Genomic DNA, 22,551 nt, shown 5'->3' on the forward strand with positions numbered 1-22,551 from the left:
TAAAGGAAGAATCAGGCTGACAATAGCTGAACATAACACCATAAAAAGAGAGACAACCAGGCATCGTGTGTCTCTTGTCAAAACAGGAAGTATTCTTGCCACTTATAAAGTGTTCTCGTCAAGACAGTGAACATGAGTCTGGTGAAGCCGCTACATCAGAGCTGTCCAACAGAACTTTCTGCAGTGATGGAAATGGTTTTGTGTGCTATCCAATACATGGCTATTGAGCACTTGGCTAGTGAGACTGAGGAACTGACTTTCACATTTTAGTTAATTTAAGTAGCCACATGTAGTTCGTGGCAACCACTAACCATTTGACACAGCAGCCCTAATTGCTAACTTTTACGAAATACAGAGGATAAAGGGACATGTTAAGTGACAACACGTCTCACTGAGTAATGTGTAGACCTTGTTTGCGTCCTTATTCAAACAAACCAATTGTGAGAAATTGGGGAAATCTGAACTGGATAATTCATGATATTAGTAATTATTTAAAATTTTGATTTGCATCATAATGGTATTATGTTTAGGTTTGAAGGAATTGTTGTCTCTTAAAAATACATGCTGAAGTATTTATAGATGAAAATATACTGTCTGGGATTTTCTTTAATTAATCCAGCAGAGGGTGAGGGAGAAGGATAGTGGGAGCGTGTATATGAAATGAGATTAGGTATATGTTGATCACTGTTGAAACTGAGTGATAGGTACGTAGGTTTTAATTACAGTATTCTATTTTTGCGATGTTTGAAAATTTCCATCACAAAATGTGTTAACAAATGAAAGAATAAATAAAACCTGGAATTAAAACAATAGCATATATGTATCCTGTGGACCATTAGACAACTCCTAAAAAGGAAGCAGTAGGCCTCTACATATTATATCATGGAAGGCTAGCTAAATTACACAAAATCAAGAAGGGAAGTTGAGGAACAGTGCTATGATCTGAATGCTTGTGTCCCCACAAAATTCCTATGTTGAAATCCTACCCCCAATGATGACGATATTAATAGGTAGGGCTTTTGGGAGGTGATTAGGTCAGGAAAATGGAGCCCTCATGAATGGGATTAGTGTGCTCATAAAAGGGATCCTACAGAGCTCCCTTGCCCCTTCCACCATGTGAAGACAGAACAGGAAGTCTGTTATCTGGAGAGGACCCTTACCTGACCACAGTGACACCCTGATCCTGAACATCCAGCCTCCAGAAATGTGAGAAAAAAAATTTCTGTTGTTTATAAGATACACATTATATACTGTATTTTTTTACAACAGCCCAAACAGGCTAAGACAATATATAAAGTATGACTCTATTTATGTAAACAACCAAAAGATGCATTATGTGTGTATATGTTTGTAAACACATACCTGCCCTTTTACTGTACAAGTCCATTACTTAGAATATATTTACGAAACTACGTTTAGACATCCATAAGGATATATGTACAAACATTCTTACCATATCAGTCTGATCAGGCTGCCATAACAAAATACCATAGATTAGTGGCTTAAACAACATAAATTTATTTCTTAGTTTTGGAGGCTGGGTTAAGGTGCCTATTGATTCAGTTCCTGGAAAGGGCTCTCTTCTGCCTTTGTAGATGGCTGCCTTTGTCTTTTCCTCTTCATTTTTAAAGTTTATTTTTATTTTCATTTTTTAAAATGTGTATTTATTTATCTTGAGAGAGAGAAAGAACATGAAGGGGGGAGGGGCAGAGAGAGAGGGAGAGAGAATCCCAAGCAGGCTCCATGTTGTCATCACACAGCCCTGTGCAGGGCTGAAACCCACGAACCTCGAGATCATGACCTGAGCAGAAATCAAGAGTTTGCTGCTTAACTGACTGAGCCCCCCAAGGTGCTCCTGTTCCTCTTCTTATGAGGGCACCAGCATTATTGAATTGGGGCTCATCTTTATGACCTCACTTAATCCCTGGGAATAGGAATGGGACTATGGAAAGAAGGGCACTTTTACTTTCCCACTTTGAATAGGCCTAAATAATTTTACTGTATTTTAAAAAGTGAGCATTCATTGGGGTGCCTGGGTGGCTCAGTCAGTTAACCATCTGACATCGGCTCAGGTCATGATCTCACGGTTCATGAGTTCGAGCCCCACTTCAGGCTCTGTGCTGACAGCTCAGAGCCTGGAGCCTGCTTTGGATTCTGTGTCTCCCCTCTCTGCCCCTCCCCTGCTCACGCTCTCTCTCTCTCAAAAATAAATAAACATTAAAAAAATTTTTTTTAAAAGTGAGCATTCATTACATTTGTAAATCTGAAAGAAAATGCTGTATTTTTTTTAACTGCCTGATTCCATGAGATAATACCTAGACTAGGTGCTGAAGATATTTAAAAAACAAATGTATTTCTTTATGTAACACAAGATATAGTGCCCACATGGCTCGGGCTCTGTGCAAAGCTGTGTTTGAATAATCATGGTCCAGAATCCAGAAAGAAATTACAAAGCAGTCCCAACTGATACTGGCATGGGTTCAAAGACTACTAACCTCTCGTCCTCCATCCACTCTCCTATAGTTCCTCTTGAGACTTTCTCATTCTTTCTCATGCCTAAATCTTTTTTTTTTTTTTTTAAGATTTTAAGTAATCTCAAATTCTTAGCTATAGTCTGGTTGCAGATTTTTTTTTACCTCAATACCTGGGATTCATTGTCTTACCGCTTTGAGCAATGAAGAGGTGAACACAAAGTGAGCAGCAGGCAAAAGTTTATTAGAGTGTAAGATGAGAAAGAAAAAATAGTATGAAAGCTCTTTTAACAGAGAGGGGGAAGTGGGGGCATTCTAAAGTGAATGCCAGTGACAATAGGCAAGGGTCTTTGTTTTATAAGGTTTTGGCTGCCCCCCCCCCCCTTCCCTTCCACCTTGTTTCTTCTCATGTCCTACCCTTATTGGCTTGATAGCTCTAGGTGCGGGGCTGTCCATTACTGATTGGCTTGTTTCCATTGTAGGTGGTCTATGGCCACACTGTTCCCTGTGGGTCATTTGTTTTATGGTCTACTTATATTTAGTCAGGTCTTTAGTCAAATTCCTGAAGGGAACCTGAGGGGAAGTAGGTGGTGTCCATTAATTCTTAAGAGGGACCTTATGCCTGAGGGGGTTTGCTGTGGTCTGACACTCCCAGCATTGTTCCAAAATAGGTGTTTTTCTCCACTCAGGGACCTCAGTTCCCAATCTTTCCCTCTCGGCCTACTGAATCCTATCTTTTCCTATCATAGTCCTCCCTGCCTTTTCTCAGTTCTTTACCAATATTTCCTTCTAAGTGTCAAGATTTCCTCTAGCAATTGGTCATACTCTGCGTCTCAAAAGATCCAAGAACCAGACTGGTGAAGATTCTTCTTCAGTTGAGGGTGGGGAACAGCTTGGTGGCATTCACGTATCAGTTACACTGATTTCTCCAAATTTAGAATTATGATATTGTTAATTAATAGTTGATTCACATGTATTATAGTTTATCATCCCAACTAGATTGTATTTGGAGAATAGGGGGTGGGGCACTGCTGTCACTATTTTTATTCCTTCCAGTATTAAATTTTTCAACCTGTTGATGTGAACAAGATAATTAGGGGATTCCTTAAAAAATGCACCAATGCCCAGGGGATGGGGGGGGGGGGCGTCCTCAGTTTGTCCAGGTGTAGCTTGTTTAGAATACTAATTTTCAGGCTCACTCCCAAAGAATCTTAATTGAGATCTATGTATTTAAGTCATATGGTTTCTTCACAGGTCAGAACATTCTTAGCAACGTTAAAGATTAGGAACTGCACTGCCTCAGAGACTGGACTCACACATAACCCTCCACACTCGTTTAGAGGGCTGTTAACACTGGTCTTCGAGCTAGAGAACCCTGCCTTACCACTTCTTCCATTTGGGCACCTTGCTTCATCTCTTCTGGACTGTTGTCTTGTCTCCAAAGTGGGGGTAGTCACATCTGCCACACAGGATCTTACGTGGGGGCACACTGTGGATATAAAGCCCTTATAAAATCTTGTGTATCTGGAGCAATCAGGCCCGGTTCCTGCCCAGCTCGTATGGAAGGGGTTCACTCAGTCCCCAAATGCCCCCCAAATGGCCCCCAAATGACAAAGAGTGGTTTCAACTTCAGAGATGTTTTCTCAGAAAGGAAAGAACTATAAAAGCGGTTGAGTAAGTCTGGACAGCAACTACATCCTTTCTCCCCAACAAAGAATAATCAGTAATCTACAGCTTCTGGCACCTGAAGCTTAAACTTTGGGGAAACAATGAACTCCGAGCCCAAGCCTTCAGGCAAGTAAAAATCCCGAGGTGGTTATGCCTGTCTGGAAGTCTGCGAGGCACGAAGTGATGGAGAAAGGTGAACCCAGCTGCTCTCTGGGTCACTTGCAACCGGCTCGCTCTCCATACCTAGTACAGCCAAGGGCTGCCGTCGCCATTTTGCAGGGTGGGCAGCGCAGGCTTCTGGCGCTAGGCCGGCCCGCCAGAACCGGGGAGGACGTGGAAGGGTTGGAGGGGGGTAGCGCGCGCTACCAGGAGAAAGCACGCGTGCGCACAGGCGGCGCCGGCGGAGGGGTGGGGCCGGGGTACGAGTGCGCCTGCTCGGTGGGAGCCCGCGAAGTACCTGGAGGAGGTGGGGGGCGAGGTAGAAAGGAGTGGGGTTGAAGAGCGCTTGCGCGGGAAGGCGACCGTCCAGGGAGGGGGGGGCTCCCGAGCACGCGCGTGGAGACGGGACTTGGGAAGCTCTCGCGAGATCTTCACGGTGCTATATATGTGCGCAGGGAGCCCGCGTCCTTTCCCTGGTGTGATTCCGTCCTGCGCGGCTGTTCTGTGGAACAGTAGTCGTTTCTCTCCGTCCGCCTTCTCTCCCACCTAAGTGCGTGCCACCACCTCATGGAAGATTCGATGGACATGGACATGAGCCCCCTGAGGCCCCAGAACTATCTTTTCGGTAAGTGCTGGGGGGTTGGGGCGAGGCCGAGCGGGGCCTGGTGGCTTTGAGGTGGGGGGGCGGGAAACCCACTGAGGCCTGGGCTGGTAGAGAAACCTGGGCTGGTAGGGGGAGGGAAGCGGGCCGCTGGGGCCTTGCAGCCTAAGGGATGGGAGGCCGGGAGGGGAGAACTGAAGCATGAAGCGGTGGAAGGAGGGGCGGCCTGAAGCCTGGGGCGTGAGCGATCCGAGGCCCAGGGCCTGAGGTAACGTAGAACCGGCCTGCCGAGGGGTCGGCTTTGCTTGGAGCACACGGTAGGGCCACGGGCATTATTTTCCCTTGGAGTGTGTGATTCCGTAGGCTTGTGATTCTTGGCTGGGGTCATTGATGCCGGGTCCCGGCGTCCGGCTGGAGGTTGTGGGGGTCCGTGGTGTGCGGCAGTGGCTGCTTTTCTGGGGGAAAGGATACTTAGAGCCCGGCGTTGGCCTCAGGCCTGAGGAGTCTGGAGCCCTACAGCGGAGATTCAGTCCCGGTGCCTCGGCCGCTTACGGGGGGAGGGGAGGCGCGGCCGGGCGTGAGGAGGCCGCAACCGCTGGGAGCACGTGGTTGCCACGTGGTTGGGGGAAGGAGGGGGGTGTGGGCACTACATCCGGGGCTCCCTGGTGTCTTGTCACTCCGGAGCCTGGGATCCTGGGGCTTAATTGAAACTGTTAGGCGGGAAATGTTGGGTGAAGTGGCGAGTAGAGCCAAGATTCTGGAAGTCTTTGTTCGGTGCTTAACATCTACGATGGCAGATCTCAATTACAGAGCACTTTTCCTATCTCATATTGGTAAATGGAAATTAGCCCACTTTGCAGGTGACGATGCTCGTGCTCAGAACTGAAGTGACTCAATGAAGGTTGTACTTGTAGTTAGAGACTAGATAGATCTAAAGCAAGACCCTTGTCTCTATGCGTTATTTGTAAGTATATGTATGTTTATTCTTTTTTTTGGAGGGAAGCTGGTGGAAACAGCCTTCTGTGCGGCATTGAGCAAACAGCCTTTTTGAGAAGATAGGAGATGTGTGTAGGTTTCAGCTTTTTTGAAAAGATAGGAGATGTGTGTAGGTTTCAGTTTGAGTCCATAAGATCTGATACAATTTTGGAATCTCGACCTCCCTTCCCTCCAGAACTCCAGTACCATAGTAGAAAGCGACCAGCTTTGGTTTTTGAATCTTAAGTGAAATTGATTGTCGTAGCCATATCTTTGTCAGTCAGGCTGTGAAATAGTGCAAATTTGGTTACACATTTTTTTTTTAATATACCATGCTGAGATGTGTTAATTGAGGTAACATTTAGGCATTTATGTACCCGTAACTGTTAGATGACAATTAAATGGAATCCTATAATTAAAATGTTATTCTGTCGGTACTTGAAACAACTTGCCTATTGATGGAATGGGAGTAGATAACTCCTACATTAAGTAAGGCTCTTTTGACTAGCTGGGGTTTCTGGTCAGTATACGGTATTAACCCTTTCTATTGGAAATATCCTTATGATATAGCTAATCTTAAACATAATTTGAGCATAATTTAATGCATATCATTTCTGTTAACTTTAAGGATGGGATATTGATCCCTGTGCCAAGTTTTGATCCATGTTTGTAGTTTTTCCCTTGTAAATACAAATTCACGTAGGTGTTTGTGTAACCATTCATTTCTAAATTTGCCACTTGTCCTGTGTAGTTAGGTAGGTAATTTTTTTTTAAACAGTGCGATTTTATCAACCTTGTATATTAGACTTAGTTTCAGATACTGGTTTCAGTTTTTACTAAACTTTTGGGCCTGTTTCTACCTAAGAATGTAATAGTGTAGCTGAAAATGAGATAGTATAGTGGGGAAGTGGAATTTATAAAGCCCTGTATGGATGTTATTTGATATTTATAGACACTTGTGTTTAAGAAACCCAGGAAGAGATACTTCTGCCTTGCCATCTGGTAGCTAGAATAGTGGAAAATCTGTTCACAAATTAACTGTTTTTTTTTGGTTACCCTCAGTTAAGTTTCAGAGCTAATTCTTTTTTGTTGTTGCTTTTTTCCCCTTTTCAGGTTGTGAACTAAAGGCTGACAAAGATTATCACTTTAAAGTGGATAATGATGAAAACGAGCACCAGTTATCTTTAAGAACGGTAAGTTAAACTTTTCAAAATAAACTATTTAACCTTTCTTGATTTCAGTCTATTCCTGTTTGTGTGACTTAATAACTTTGCAATAGTATTTTTTATAACTGAGTATTGTATGTATTTGCTTATGTACCTGTGGTGTAAAACTTGGCCTCTTTACCTCTCATTTAGTAATCACGCAAAGTTCTGTCACACTACTGTTAGGCTGCACATATTTATGTACTTTGCTTCTTTGGCTGCATTGTAAAGCCCTTTAAGGCAGTGGTAAATGTTTTTTGTCCTCTATAGTGACTAGCCTGTAGCCTTTTCTGCCTAGTTTGCAGTCAGTGGTCAGTAAACGTTAGGTGATCCATACTGTGGGTAGATGATAACCTATAACAATGCCATCAAATTTTTATGCGTTTCAAATTTGAGTATGAGAAATGATTGGCAAGGCCACATAAAACTTGAGACAACGTTGTGCACAAATTAGTTTTCCATCAGTGTTGATACTGGGTTTATAATTCTCGTTTTTCTTTTTTCCAGACAAATTTTGGGGGGATTTTAAAGTAGAATAACTAAAGTTGAAGTAACTTTTTGTTCACAGGTCAGTTTAGGAGCTGGTGCAAAGGATGAATTGCACATTGTTGAAGCAGAGGCAATGAATTATGAAGGCAGTCCAATTAAAGTCACACTGGCAACTTTGAAAATGTCTGTACAGCCAACGGTAAGGGCACTTACTGCTGGATTTTATGTTAAGGTCTAATTCTGTTGTGTTAAGGTAGGTGCCCTTTAGGTTACTACACCAAGGGCATTGAAGAAGGAATTTTCTTTGCTACTTCTAGTAACAGTGGCTGTGTCTTATGTCACTGTGGGGTTGAATGGTCAACTCTTGAACATAGTGGTTTGCTACCTGTTAGAGGTGAGAAACAGGTTCACTGGTTTGTTCATTTGGTTTATGAGTTTGCCTATATACATTTTTGTAAGTCTGTTATGAACAGGTATTTATACCAAATACTTTTGTTTTCACAGTATTTAGTTGATTTTTAAAAGTTTTTCCTTTTCAGGTTTCCCTTGGGGGCTTTGAAATAACACCACCGGTGGTCTTACGGTTGAAATGCGGTTCAGGGCCTGTGCATATTAGTGGACAGCACTTAGTAGGTATGTTATGTATTGTGCTGTTTATTCTCTCTTAATGCAGTTAACTTTGTTCCCAATTTGGACTTTGTAAAGCATGCTTAGTTTTAGTACTGCTGTCTTTATTAATAGGTTGAAGTGGAAATAGAGTAACTTAAACTGGAAAAGCCTGTTTTTTTGTTGTTGTTTTTGTTTTTCATTTAAAGCCTAGTAGAGTGCTGGCCTTCAAAGTTGCTTTTTAAAAAAAATTTTGGTTCCCTATTTGCTGTTTTCATAGTTCTTTTTTAATGTTCATTTAAAATTTTTAAATGCTCCTTACTGTATGTTGTGCTCTTTTTTCTGAGTTCTTGCTTGTTGGTTGAGTTTTATTCGTAGCTAATAAATAATTTTTTATTTTAGCTGTGGAGGAAGATGCAGAGTCAGAAGATGAAGAGGAAGAGGATGTGAAACTCCTTAGTATATCTGGAAAGCGTTCTGCCCCTGGAAGTGGTAGCAAGGTTCCACAGGTATAGGTGTAAAGATCTCTCTTATTTTGGCCTTTGGTTTGGTGATTAAGATCAGCACTTGTATATGAGTATGTGTGTATATATTTACATATATATATATATATATATTTTTTTTTTTTTAAGAAAAAAGTAAAACTTGCTGCCGATGAAGATGATGATGAAGATGACGATGATGACGATGATGATGAAGAGTAAGTATGTTCTAGAAACTTGATGTAGCTGTATGGAGAGTAGTTTATGAAAGTTATTTACCACAGTCCTCCATGAAATTAAGTAAGAGTTTAATTAAAGAAAGGGTAAATGATCAGTGGTTGACACTGCATTACATTAGCTGAGTTGAAGGATACTATTGGGATTAAGAACCTTTAAAATGCAGTGTGGGAGTGCTTCTGTCAGTTAAATGTTCTTCTTCCAGCTCAGGTCTTGATCTCACGGTTGGTTCGAGCCCTGTGTCAGGCCCTGTGCTGACAGCTCAGAGCCTGGAGGCTGCTTCAGATTGTGTCTCCCCCTCTCTGCCCCTCCCCTGCTGTTGGCTCTTTTTCTCAGAAACATTAACAAAAAGTTAAAAAAGAAAAGTTGCAGTGTGTTGCAAATTTTCAAGAGTATGCAACATTTCCCAAACGTGTCCGACTAGATAACTTTTTTTTCTGAGGAAGATTTAGTGAACATGTGATTAGGTGTGTCTTCCACTGAACAGTTTATGATGAATGGTTTGGGTGAAAAGAGAATCTGAATAGCTCCAACAACATTTGTTTTGGGGGTTGTTACTTAACGTAACGAATTCCCTCCCCCCACCCCCCCAAAGGATTTTGGCCCTTGGTTCTCTGATTGTTACTGATAAAATTTTTGTAAAAGAGATTAAGATTTTCTTGGAAAGGATTTGATAGGTTTATTAAATTTGGTTAGGCTAAGTAAACAGTTACATGCCCACTAAAGAATAATGGTATTTATAATTGGTCTTTCCTATTTCCAGTAATGTCAGTAATCTGTAATAAGTTGAACTTTTAATTGACAGCTTTGTTTCTGAGTTCCCAGGTTGGTCCATATATATTTATTGAAAACATAATTCGAATAGAACATAGGAAAGACTGATCAAACATGGACTAGTTAATGATCATATCTGGGAGTTAGGTTTTCAGTAACCTCAAGTAGCCAACCTGGTAGTTCTTTAAAAAGCCCTTTGGGCAGGACAGTGAAGGCAGAAAGTAGGAAAAGTGAGTTGAATGCTTAACAAAATTCAAAATTACTTGCATATCAAATTTAAAACAATATAGTTGGTACTTTATTGTTAACTGCTTTTGAGTATAGTTATCAGTAAGAATTAAAGTGATACACTCCAAGAGAAATAGGGGAAATGGGCTTAAAACAAATGAGAAATATGGATGGTGTATATGGATGGTGTATGGTGCTTAGTTATATTTGAGTTTATTTAGTCCTTGATTTCAGGTTACCTTTGTCTAGGTATACTGTCTATGCACAGTAGCATATTCACTGAGGAGAAAATCTCTTCTAGGAAGAAAGGCTTTTGAGTAGGGACCTGATTGTTACCTTCAATCTGCTTGGGTTTTGAAGGATTTCCTGTCTTTAAAATGGGGATTTTTCCTGATACAACCACAACATAGAGTAGTCTCTGTTCTTCCATGTTCCAAGTTGCCTTTAGGTTTGGTAGTGTGGGAAGAATGAAGTGTGTGTGTATCTGTTAAGGCCCAAGTTAGTTTTCATGGAAGGGAAGAAGGGGTAAAGGGGTGGGTAGTCAGATAACGTATAGGGTAGAGATGGTTAAATAAAACCGCTTATGACAGTGGTTTTATAGAAATCATTGTCATTCTTGTTTCTAGTGTGGGGAGGCACATAAAGGGATTGGGTTCTAAGCCAAAATTGACAGAATCACTGTTTAAAATTAACTGTAATTTAAAAGGACTGTATCTATGGCTTTGTATGTATTACATGATACTTGACCATTTTAACCCAATTCTGAAAAGATGGGTGTTTCCTTTGGTTGCACATAGATGAAGTTGCTCCTGTTTTAAATTTAGAGATTACGTAGTAAGGAAGAGAAGGAAAGGAAACTTAAAAAAAATTTTTTTTGAATGTTTATTATTTTTGAAGGAAAGAGAGAGCGTGAGCAGGGGAGGAGCAGAGAGAAAGGGAGACACAGGATCCAAAGCAGGTTCCAGGCTCTGAGCTGTCAGCACAGAGCCTGACGGGGCTCGAACTCACGAACCGTGAGATCATGACCTGAGCCGAAGTCAGACGCTTAACCAACTGAGCCACCCAGGCGCCTTGAAGAATAACTTTTTGACTAGTTATGTCGTCCAAAATCATTCTATAATCACTTCCTTCACCTGGCTCTACTCAACCACTGTTTCTCATCTTTAATAGAATTGGTTATTTTGCATATTTAATGTAAATGGAATCATACAATACGTGATTTATGACGGTTTTAAAAGAACCATTTACATTGGGGCACCTCGGTGACTCAGTTGGTTAAGTATCCAACTCTTGATTTTGGCTCAGGTCATAGTCTCATGGTTTGTGGGATCACGCCCTACTTGGGATTCTTTCTCTCTGCCCCTCTCCTGCTTGCGTGTGCATGGTGTCTCTCAAAAAGAAATACACAACTTAAAAAAATTATTTATGTTGAAGCATTCCTAGTACAGTAAAACCTTGGTTTGCAGGCATAATTTATTCCAGAAACATGTTTGCAACCCACAGCACTCATAGATCAGTGAATTTCCTCATAAGAAATAGTGGAAACTCAGATGATTCGTCCCACAATGCAAAAATATTCATATGAAAATGATTATAATACTGGATTATAATACAAAATAATAAAGAAAATACAAAACATAAAGAGAATTTAACCTGCACTTGGAAAACCTTCATAGCTGGTGTGAGGGAGACGAGAGGAGGGTTATTTTATTGTGTAGGATGACTTTCACTACCAGTAATGGCATCACTGCTATCTATTGGCTCAGTGGAATCTTTTTTACAGTACAGTATTAATAAACTTGTCATCTATTGTATTTAGTGTAACTGGCAATAAAGCAGCAGAGGAAAGGGTCTGTATCTGCCGGCAGCCTGACCTAGAATGAAGCAAAGGAGCAAAGGATTGTCCATAGGCGCTTTGAAGTGACAAAAAATAGCCTAGTGCCAGTTGTGGGCACCTTCCAACATTTTGAAAAATCACTGATTTCTACCAAACACTGTGACCTGAGACCAATCATCCGAGCATAGGAGACAATCACCCCCAATCCTACAGAGCGAACCATTGGTTTAGTTGTGAGATACGATGTTTGGTGTCATGTACTATTCTTAACTACAGACATCACTGGTTTATCAAGTTAATTTATTATAGACATGTTTGCTCGTCTTGTGGAACGCTCACAGAACAAGTTATTCACAATCCAAGGTTTGTGTCTTGATTTTTTTCTAGATTATTGAGTTAAAAGAGGGTTTTTTTTTGTTTGTTTATTTCTGAGAGAGCGTGGGCATGCTGGGGAGGGGCAGAGAGGGAGAGAGAACACATCTCAGGCAGGTTCCCAGCTGTCAGCACAGAGTCCCATGTGGGGCTGAAACTCACAGAACTGTGGGATCATGATCTGAGCTGAACTGACTGAGCCACCTAGGTATCCCAGTGTTAGTTTTCTTTTAATGTTTTGGGACAAGTCCCTTATCAGATACATACAATTCGTAAATATTTTCTTCCATTCTTTGGGTTGTCTTTCCACTCTTCAGTGGTATCCTTTGCACAAAAATTTTTTTCTTTTTCTTTTTCTTTTTTTTTTTTTGAAGCATAGTTGACAATACAGTGTTATATTAGCTTACATTTTTTTTTAAGGTTTTATGAAGTCCAGTTTGTTAGCTTGTGCTTTTGGTGTCAAACCTAAAAATTTAGACCCTTGGTCCATTTTGAATCACTTTTTGTACATGGTGAGGTAGAGGACTAACTTAAATTCTGCATGTGGATTTCTAGTTGTCCCAGCACTATTTATTAGCCTTTCAACTCTTGAATTTTATTGGTATAGGTCTATCCTTCTGCTAAAACAATTGTCCTGGTTTGTAGTTCTTGTGGGTTTCTTTTGAAAATACTGAATCCTAACTTTGTTCTTTTTCAAGTTTGTTGTTGGCTGCTCTCGGTTCCTTGAATTTTGATGCAAATTTTAGGATCAATTTCTATAGAGAAGCCAGCAGGGACTCAAGGATTTCGATGAACCTGTAGATTAATAGAGTTGCCACCTCAGTAAAATATTTCTACTGATCTGTGAACATTACATGTGTTTATTTTAATTTCTTTAAACTATAATCTTCACTTTGTAAAATTTTTATGCCTTTTAATTGTAAAAACATAATTCTCATTTTAACCATTTTTTTTTTTTAAAGTGTACAGTTCAGGAATGTTATCCATATTCACATTGTTTGACAGGTCTCAAACTCTTGTAGTAATACTGAAAATCTCATGAAATGAAAACAACTCATTTCTATCTTCAGCCCCTGGCAACCACCATTCTACTTTCGGTTCTATAAAGAGTATAAAGATTACTTTTGGTGTGTTATATTAAGTGGGATTGTACAGTATGTTTCTTTTTGTGACTGTCTTATTTCAGTTAATGTCCTCAAGATTTATTCATCTTCAGCATGTGACAGGAATTCATTAAAATAGCATATTCCAAGAATGTAAATTGTGATAACTGTCAAAAACCTCAAATATTCCATTAAATATATAGAACATTTTTAAAATCTATTTGATTGTTAATGGACATGTGAGTTGCTTCTACCTCTTGGAAATTGTGAATAATGCTATAATGATGATGAATGGACAAATATCTCTTAAGATCCTGCTTTCAGTTCTTTTTGTCGAAAGTTCAAAATTTCTTAACACCTTGATTTGATTGTCTAAACTTGTTGATTCATTGGCTCTTCTATGAAATTGGTTCATAGCCAGTTTCTACATAGGCTTTTTGGTTTATGAGTGTGTTGAATCAGTAATAATGACTCATTTCATTTGTAGTGATGATGATGATGATTTTGATGATGAGGAAGCTGAAGAAAAGGCTCCAGTAAAGAAAGTAAGTAGGATACAATGGTACAGGGTTGCCAGAAGTTGCTAGTAACAAATGATGATAGATAAATTTTTGTGCTCTTCACTTGTAGTTAATGAAAGCTGGCTTGGGAGGAGTTAATGATCTAATACTTTAAAAATTAGCCCTGAGTTGGGGTAGTCTTAAGATTTCCTAGTAGTGGACAGTGATCTACTTTTTTACCCATGTGGCCTTCTCCCACTTTAAAACTTTGGTCAGAATTTTTTTTTTTTTTTTTTTTTTTGGTTTTAGCAAACTACTACTTTTATATGGTTTGGGGCAGTTACGTAGGAGGGCATTGATTAAGATTAATTTATAATTGCAGTCTATACGAGATACTCCAGCCAAAAATGCACAAAAATCTAACCAGAATGGAAAAGACTCAAAACCATCAACACCAAGATCAAAAGTAAGTGGCATCATATACCTAAACACAGCCTTTGTTGAGGTAGTTAGGAAAGTTAAAAGTTCTGTGGAAGAAGGTAGTCTGAAATTTGATAGTGCTTGGAGAACACCTGTAATTGATGTCTTACAGCACTAAAATATGCTTGTTGGTAATCATTGTCCTATATGTATCATTCCTGGCATTCTAGTGGAAGAGAAAGCCAGCACAAAGATTTTATTGTGTTAGAGTTGTCTCCTGTAAGGAATCTTGTTTGTTGAAAGATATTATTTATGGCATACCAGAGTTTCTCAACCCTGGCTGCATGTTAGAACCTAATAGCAGCTTAAAGGAACCACAATACCTGGTCTTGGAGGTTACTATTTAAAAGCTATGGGAATGGGTATCAGGCATCTAGCTGCATTGACTTGCTTAATTCTTGGAGCCTTATGCTTTCAATTTTGATGGTATCCTTTTTAAATGTGAACTAATCTGATGTGAAATATAAAAGCAAACTCAAACTATTCTATTTTTTAAGGAATGATTTTAAGAATATAATTGTTCAGTCATGAATTAATTTATGATACCTGAATTCTGGTTGTATACATTTTACAAGGAAGGATTGTAAATAATGCTTTTCTTGAGAAAATCCATGTATGTAGGATGGGTTTTAACAGTATATGTAAGTGTATACACTTACAACCTTTCGAAATTCAACTTGTTTTTCAGGGTCAAGAATCTTTCAAAAAACAGGAAAAGACTCCCAAAACACCGAAAGGACCTAGTTCTGTAGAAGACATTAAAGCAAAAATGCAAGCAAGTATAGAAAAAGTGAGTAAAATGATCTTTCCTGAAGAAACTTGATAAAGGTATATTTCCTCCTCTCTTAAACACCATTGTGAAGGCTTGGAACAAGATTGTTCCTTATTGTTTTTCCTTGATGTATCTGTCCCTTATGTGCTCTTGGTTTTCAGAAGTGTATTACTTATTATTTACATTCATTTCTAGTCTCAGTGATTTTTTTTTTTTGTGTGTGTATTTGAAGTTACATGTATATTCTTTCATAAAAGAAATACAAGTAAGTTGATTTTAAGATTTGTCTCTGACTTCGGATGTTAAAAATTCAATGAGAACATTTTCCTTTCTTTTCGTAAGATGCTACAGAACCAGCAGAGGGCGTATGAGTCTTACAAAATTGCAAGCTGCTGGTTGCTTGGTATAGTTAAAAAAAAAAACCTCCTAATTTGAGTCCTTTTATTTGCCTTTTACACCAAGGTATTACCAGTCAATATATGTGGATCTTTGACCAATATGCTTATATTTAGTTGCCTTTTGTCTTAAATAGTGGAAACAGAAGAAATTTGCTCTCATCCTGCTGCTTACTTGACCGGAGAACTAAACTTCTTAAACTAGTGAATTTGGACTTGTAGAAAATGGAATGGAATGATCAGTTTAAATGTATTCAAACATTTGAGAAAAGCTAGAATTCTGAGAGTTACATAATATTAGACCCCAGTTTTTGAGAATAAACACGGGATGGTGAGGAAAAGTTGCTCCTTTGCCCATGTTTTTCCTGTGTTTTCTAGGTTCTACCTGGCTTCAGTAGATTTCCTTGTGCAGTGAAGAGTCAGTTGGAAGAATAACATTTAGAACCAGAATGTATTATGTATTGTTTTTGCTTTAGTAATACTGTAAACCTTTCTAGTCTTCTGGTGTCATTGCTTTATATTTATCCCTTTCACACAGTGCTAAAATGACCTCTTTAGATAACCCTCCCCCACCATTTTAATATGGACCTATCTCCTTGGTTTAATTACAGGCGAATTGAACAGTCCTGGGCACTACTGGTAAATTAAGCCCCAAGCTGGGGAGAGAGGAAAAGGAGAGAGAAATGTAGTCCATACTGAGTGTCATCAACAATCCAGACTGAAGTCTTCTATTTTAATCTCAAATCTCCTTTCCTGATTTGCCACCCACCCACGCCCCCTTCCAGGCTGGAAGCAATCTCATTCTTAGTCTCCTAAAGCACTTTCTTTTGGCTGCTGTGATTTCAGTGAACATTATACCTTCTATGATTTGCGCATTTGCCTCACCTCTTTGACCATGTTTTAATCACCTTTGTTTGTATCTCCTTAGCTGCTCAATAAATATTTGAATGAATCAAATAAGAATGTATGTGGCAAATAATTTGAAAATGGAAATGACAGGTTTATTTTCTAGGTTATAGAGGCAATTTAAGAATCCCATACCATATTTCTGATCACTTATTTTGTGCTATGATTCCTTTGGCATTCTGAAACCTTCGTCTTTTTAAAATGCATAGATGTTTCAGGTTACAAGAAAAAGTAAAATTTAGTTACCAAAATAAGGAACAAAGACGATATACTTAGTATGTTAAATAAGATAATTCAAAAGTAGAAATGACTGTAAACCCCAAGATATTTGCAGTAATTGCAGTCTTTGAAAATATTTGATGAAATATTTTGAAAATAACTTGGTGTTAGTACTGTTGTGATTCATCCCCTATGTCTATAACTGAAGGAGGTGCCAAGTTTTAGAGATCAGTGAAATGTAGGACTAATTTTTGTCCCGTTTGGACTTCATATACCTCTTGAACTGACTTCCAGGTTAGCGTTGTGCTGGACTTAGGTTCTTAGTATGTATTAAGTGATGTTCAGTTTTGATCTCTTTGCGGTACTCAAGGGGTATACATTTGCTTTACATTTGGTTTGGGGTAGTATATAATAGAGTAGGCAGTCAAGCTGACATATTTGAGTGCCTGAGAATCTGTTGTAGCTCATATTTTATATTTTTAGGGTGGTTGGAGAGAATTTGAAATTTTGACAAACCTATCAATATAGGAGTACTATGAAAGACTCAGGTTCTAAATATTGTTGCCTAATAGGTCTTTCTGGGCCTAAAAACTCAGTATTAAAATGAAAGAGTTGAAGGGGCAAGGAACCAATGGTCCATGTAAGAGTATGCAAATCTGTGAGGAATTTCATAATATCTCAAAAACAGTGTTCCTATACTTAAACGCAATAATGCTTTTGTCTCCTAGGGTGGTTCTCTTCCCAAAGTGGAAGCCAAGTTCATCAATTATGTGAAGAATTGCTTCCGGATGACTGACCAAGAGGTAACTGAATTTTCAGGAGACCTGACCAAATCCAAATTTTTTATTGTGATTTATTTATGATTATTTTCTTTAAGTGTTGGCTTCTTTTAAAAGGTTCCTAACCACAGACTATTACACTTCAGATTAAGTACATGGAAACTCTTAAGAATTTAGTTGGCAGAGATTGAGAAGATAACTTCTTAGTACATTTTTCTCAGTTTTTATATAGTTGGTAAATTATCTCTTCGTTACTGAGCGCAGTTTTACTTTGTTGGCTAAAGAAATGTGCTGTGGTTTCCTTGCTCCATTTGACTATTTGAGGTAGTCTGGTCTTTTGCTTTATTGTGTGCTTGGGAAACACATTTTGCTGAAATCGACCTAATGTGTAAAATCAGGAAGCAAGAAGTCAAATTAGTTAATACTCAATGTAGTAGCTTGAATCAGCTGTTAATTTGTGTTATATATTATTTTGTTAGTAGAAATTGATGCATTTATTTTTATTGTCTTATGGTTGCTGACTCAAATGTAAGGAAAATGTAAAAACAGGTAAGGGTGCTAGGTATCTTGTATATACAGAACATATGCTGTGTTAAATGGTTTTTGTCAGGAATCAATCCCTAAGCCTCCTGTGTCCAACTTTTTTCAGTAAATGAAATTTGTCCTTTTGAGGTAATTTTCTGCAGCAGTAGGTAGCACTTAAATCATTTACATGGCAGCACTATTTTTCTCCAATTTGAAATCCTTTCAATGTTTCAACACTGTTTACTAATACTTTGGAAGTTAGCCTTGATTGATATGGCTGTGAGATGAAATTCAAGTTTTTACTCTTTTGGTTGCTATTCTGTTTATATGTATTTGAACCCCAAAATGCAAGTGAATTCTGTGAGTTTTCTGAATACTGGATATTTGTTAAAAGTCTGTGAAACTGCAGTATACAATTGTCCAGTATTGCAAATAGTGGAAAGATGCATGCACTAACAAGGAAGCCTAAGACATGATTTCTCCCGCCAGTACCAAAGAAAGTGGTGAAATAAAGTGTGTGATTAAGAAAAATTCAGAGAAGATAAAATAATAACCAAAGTTGTAAAGGCCTTCCACAAATGGTATAGTATCAGTCTTGGAGCTAACGTAACTGAATTCACTGTTACCAGAAGTATTTTCTGACTCTAAAACTGGAAGCATACTGGGCAGGTGCCTGGGTGGCTCAGCCTCTGTTTGAGCATCGGACTCTTGATTTTTGGCTTAGGTCATGATCCAGGGTTGTTGGATAGAGCCCCATGTGGACCTGAGTGTGGAGCCTGCCCCGGATTCATTCTTTCTTTCTCTGCCCCTCTCCCCTCATACACATGTGCTCTCTTCTCTTTCTAAAACTAAAATAAAAAACAAAACTGGAAGCATATTTTGAAGTGCCAGGATGAAATTTCTACAGTATTAAAAAGTAGTTTCATTTATTATTGTAGAGATTATCAAAGCTTAAATGCTTCACGTTTTTATGGCGTGCCTACATATACAAGTAATCACAATGTATAAAATATTGCCATTGCTTGTATAGTTTTCCTTGTGAAAAAGTTGCTTATGAGGATTTGGCTAGTAAAATCCCTTCCAGATGGGACTTGAGAAATACTAGTAAGTCTTTGTATAAGCTCTTGAATTAAGAGCTAATGAAAACAACTGTAGTTTTTGTGGAGAAACCATAGATCAAAGTTTGGTAAATGTTTATTTAAAGGTATTGCTTACTCAAAACTGATTCTACAAAATTCTGAGTGACCAGGAAGATTTTATGAGACTCAACATTTGATATTCATTTCCCTTGCATTTGAAACCCAGTGGCTGTTGAAAAACAGTATCCTATGTATTTGAAGCACTAAAATCATATTTTGGGAGAAGAGGCTCTAAATGTTCTTAGTGACATTTTTTAAACAGTACATCAAATAAAGGTTACTTTCTTAGTTTTAAATGACTGTTTAGCAGGATTATGTAAATTCAGAGATAGTCAAAGAACTCACTGACCTGTATTTTATTGTTTTAAAGGAATTTGTTGAATCCTGTAAAGAATTGACAAACATGAAGACTATTTTTTATCTCTTTACTTTTTAAAAGGTTTTATTTTGGAGTAATCTCTCTACCCAATGTAGGGTTTGAACCCACAACCTTGAGATCGAGTCACATGCTACACTGACTGAGCCAGCCAGGCACCCCAGGACTTAAAAGAACATTATTTATGGATAGGAAACGAAATGCGAACTTGAAGTGTATAACAACTACACTTAATCATGACTCATTTGAAGAATAATTCTTTCGCATGGATGTTCATACTAGTATGAGAACAAGTATAGATTTCATGTATTGAAGTAAGGCATAGAAGTGGAGGGATGCTTTTTTTTTTGTCAGTAGACAACATTTAAATCCTTAAATTTAAGGAATGGAAAAGCAGGTGATGCCTTAGAATAGAAGACGGGTGTTTTAAGTGCTTTAACACATCAGATAAGAACAAGGGCTGAGTAGTTAATCTAGTGTATTTCAAGTACACATAATATTTTCGTATGTGTTCTACAGGCTTAGAACTAAGTATATGTAACTGTGTTAACAGAAATTTTATTTAACTGCATTTTCTGTATTTTTATGTGCTAAGTCTGGCAGCCCTGAGCAGAGGACATAGGCAACATTGGCCAAACTGGCCTCTCTGCTCTTTCATTTCATTTATGTAAGCTGTTAAATGCATACTAGTACCATTGATTTCGTTTACAAAGATTCACATGACTTTATGTCTTTTTTGAAGTATTTGAAAGTAAATTATGTCTGAGTATAAATTCCCTTGCAATCAGTTCTTAATTATCTAGAGTTGAACCTTTTTGGTGGTAGGATGAAAAATAATAGGTATGTTGAACTGTACAAAGAAACATGGTTTAATTTATTGGTGTCTGTGAAGTGTTGTGGTTCTTTTAACCACATTTCTTTTTTTGTTTTCCAGGCTATTCAAGATCTCTGGCAGTGGAGGAAGTCTCTTTAAGAAAATAGTTTAAACAGTTTGTTAAAATTTTCCGTCTTATTTCATTTCTGTAACAGTTGATATCTGGCTGTCCTTTTTATAATGCAGAGTGAGAACTTTCCCTACCGTGTCTGATAAATGTTGTCCAGGTTCCATTGCCAAGAATGTGTTGTCCAAAATGCCTGTTTAGTTTTTAAAGATGGAGCTCCACCCTTTGCTTGGTTTTAAGTATGTATGGAATGTTATGATAGGACATAGTAGTAGTGGTGGTCAGACAAATGGAAATGGTGGGGAGACAAAAATATACATGTGAAATAAACTCAGTATTTTAATAAAGTAGCACTGTTTCTCTTTCTATTATTTACCCTTAAACTTTGTCAAAGAACTAGCTGTACATAGTTAAAAGTATCAGATAACACCTAAAAATCCCCTGAGAAACAGTCCTTGCCCTAAACCCTTTAAATTGTTCCTGCTTCTTAATTTTTCATCGTGAGCATTTAATGCTTCTACTTTCCTACCTCCTGATAATGGTTGATAATTGTGGTCATGCAGGCGTGTTTCCAGATGTTCGGTCAGGCCACCTATCCACGTACCCAGCCTTTTCACTGGTAAAATCTGGCATGTTAAACAGCTTGTAGCAGGCTTTCTTAACTTCGGTTCTTCATCTAAACCAGAACAGAAGATGAATTCTGTTGACCTTTTTCTCAGTTTGCCCAAAATAGCACATAATTTATACATTTGTAGATCCTTGGGAGAAAAGTTAATTTATTGCATGTGGTGGTTACATGAGGACATTCAGAGGCTAATCCTTGGGATCTATGTTTTACCATGTGCCAGTTGCATGATGGTGTCATGGTTAGATTACTGTTCTATTGTTTTGTTGTGGTGTATCCAGTAGTTTGCTAATCTGTGGAGGAGGTATTTTCTGAGTACATATAATCTGAAAAGTCACTTTTTAACCAAGTTCAGTGCCGCTAAATCTTAGAATTTTAATTGTGCCGTTTCTGTCCTCCTGATGTTTTCATGTGTTCTTTTGTATATGACCAGTTTTTCTGAGAATTCATTTTTAAGATTGTTGTTGGTTTTCTAAAGTTTTAGGTCTTATTCTGGGCCCTGGGTAAACTGGGTCTGTCCTCCAGAGACTTTTCCAGTTTGGGGCCATTTTCTTGGGAGATTTCAGTCTCTTGCTTAACTTCTATCCGTTCTTAGGCCTTCTGTTTGGTTCTCTTGGATGTTTTTCCTCATTCCTTTCTGTTTAAACTTTAGGAGAAGAGACTATTTTATGTCATCAAAATTGTGTTGTATTTTTTTAACTTCCAAATGCTCTTCCTTGGTGTTTGGGGACATAGTATCTGAAGTCTGAAGAAACTTTTTCACCCCATGCATTGTTTACTCATTTTTTTTCACCTCTCAGTCTTTTTTATATTGATTAGGAGGATTGCTCTTGCTCATCAGGCTGCAGTTGCAGATATTTTGATGGGATGAACAGATACCACCAGCCTTTTAATTTCTTGAGTGTTTTTGGTACAGTAACCTTATTTTGGGAGGTGGGGAAAAGGTTGGTGCAGTACTGTCTTTCTAATCCCAGTTTCCAGGGGTTAGGTGCTTCTTCTAGTCGTTTACTTCAGGTTTTGTTTTTCTTCATTGAGTGTTCCATTTCCTCGCTCCAGGAGGTCTATCCTTGTAGTTTCTCATTTTATACCATTGTTAATGGAGACTCCAATGGAAATGGTGAATGTTCATTGTTCTTCATTTCACTGAACAGTGCCTTTGGCTTAAAGGATGTTTATATTAATGTTTAAAAGATCATTAAGTTGATAGAATTCCAAAACAAGCTACACATGACTTTTTAAAACTTACTGGTGTAAAACAGTGCTACCGTGAGTTAAATACATTAGAGTTGTCGTTCCTTTCCTAGGTAGTGATTTACATTGCAGAATGTGATGATATGGGAGTATATTAGGTAATTAGTTACTTAAAATGTTCAAAAGTAGAAGTGTACTTTTGCATTATGTCTCCAAAATGTAGGTCTGATTTGTTTATTTGAGTAGCTTTGTGTAGAAGTTAACACTTGGGTTTATTATTTCATGGGTACGGATGTAGCAGGAAAATCAAAAGCACTACTCCCTATTCTTAGGGTTGGCCTTACTGGTGACCCTGTACCCTGTTCTTGCTCATAAGATAAAACTAATCAAATCCATCTTCAGTAAAGATTCCAGGTATGTCATGTGCCTCAAAAGTCACTAATAGTGCTTGGTTCTTCTAGACCTCAGCCAACTAAATAAGGTAAGGCTTATGACT

General features: G+C 38.4%; 1 protein-coding gene and 1 long non-coding RNA gene across 3 annotated transcripts; one reads left to right on the forward strand and one right to left on the reverse strand.

The window, feature by feature from the left end:
• Positions 1–2,694: 2,694 nt before the first annotated feature.
• Positions 2,695–4,683, reverse strand: LOC128778264 (uncharacterized). Its single transcript, XR_008423744.1, has 2 exons — positions 4,383–4,683; positions 2,695–3,960 (listed from the first exon to the last, which is right to left on the reverse strand). It is a non-coding gene; the product is annotated as an uncharacterized LOC128778264 (long non-coding RNA).
• Positions 4,684–4,750: 67 nt separating this feature from the next.
• NPM1 (nucleophosmin 1) lies at positions 4,751–20,589 on the forward strand. 2 transcript variants are annotated; one of them, XM_019450295.2, is made up of 11 exons: positions 4,751–4,923; positions 6,988–7,067; positions 7,648–7,767; positions 8,108–8,201; positions 8,577–8,683; positions 8,807–8,874; positions 13,695–13,752; positions 14,090–14,173; positions 14,876–14,977; positions 17,208–17,282; positions 20,233–20,589. In XM_019450295.2, exons 1-11 carry the CDS (start codon positions 4,866–4,868, stop codon positions 20,269–20,271), a joined length of 885 nt encoding a protein of 294 aa, XP_019305840.1. In that variant the 5' UTR covers positions 4,751–4,865; the 3' UTR covers positions 20,272–20,589. The 2 variants fall into 2 exon arrangements, with proteins under 2 accessions (XP_019305840.1, XP_019305841.1); XM_019450296.2 differs by lacking the exons at positions 17,208–17,282; positions 20,233–20,589 and adding an exon at positions 15,966–16,023.
• The last annotated feature ends 1,962 nt before the right edge of the window (positions 20,590–22,551 follow it).

This window comes from Panthera pardus, unplaced genomic scaffold (assembly GCF_024362965.1).
Source record: "Panthera pardus isolate Hobbes unplaced genomic scaffold, ASM2436296v1 HiC_scaffold_2, whole genome shotgun sequence".
In the NCBI taxonomy this organism is placed as follows: domain Eukaryota; kingdom Metazoa; phylum Chordata; class Mammalia; order Carnivora; family Felidae; genus Panthera; species Panthera pardus.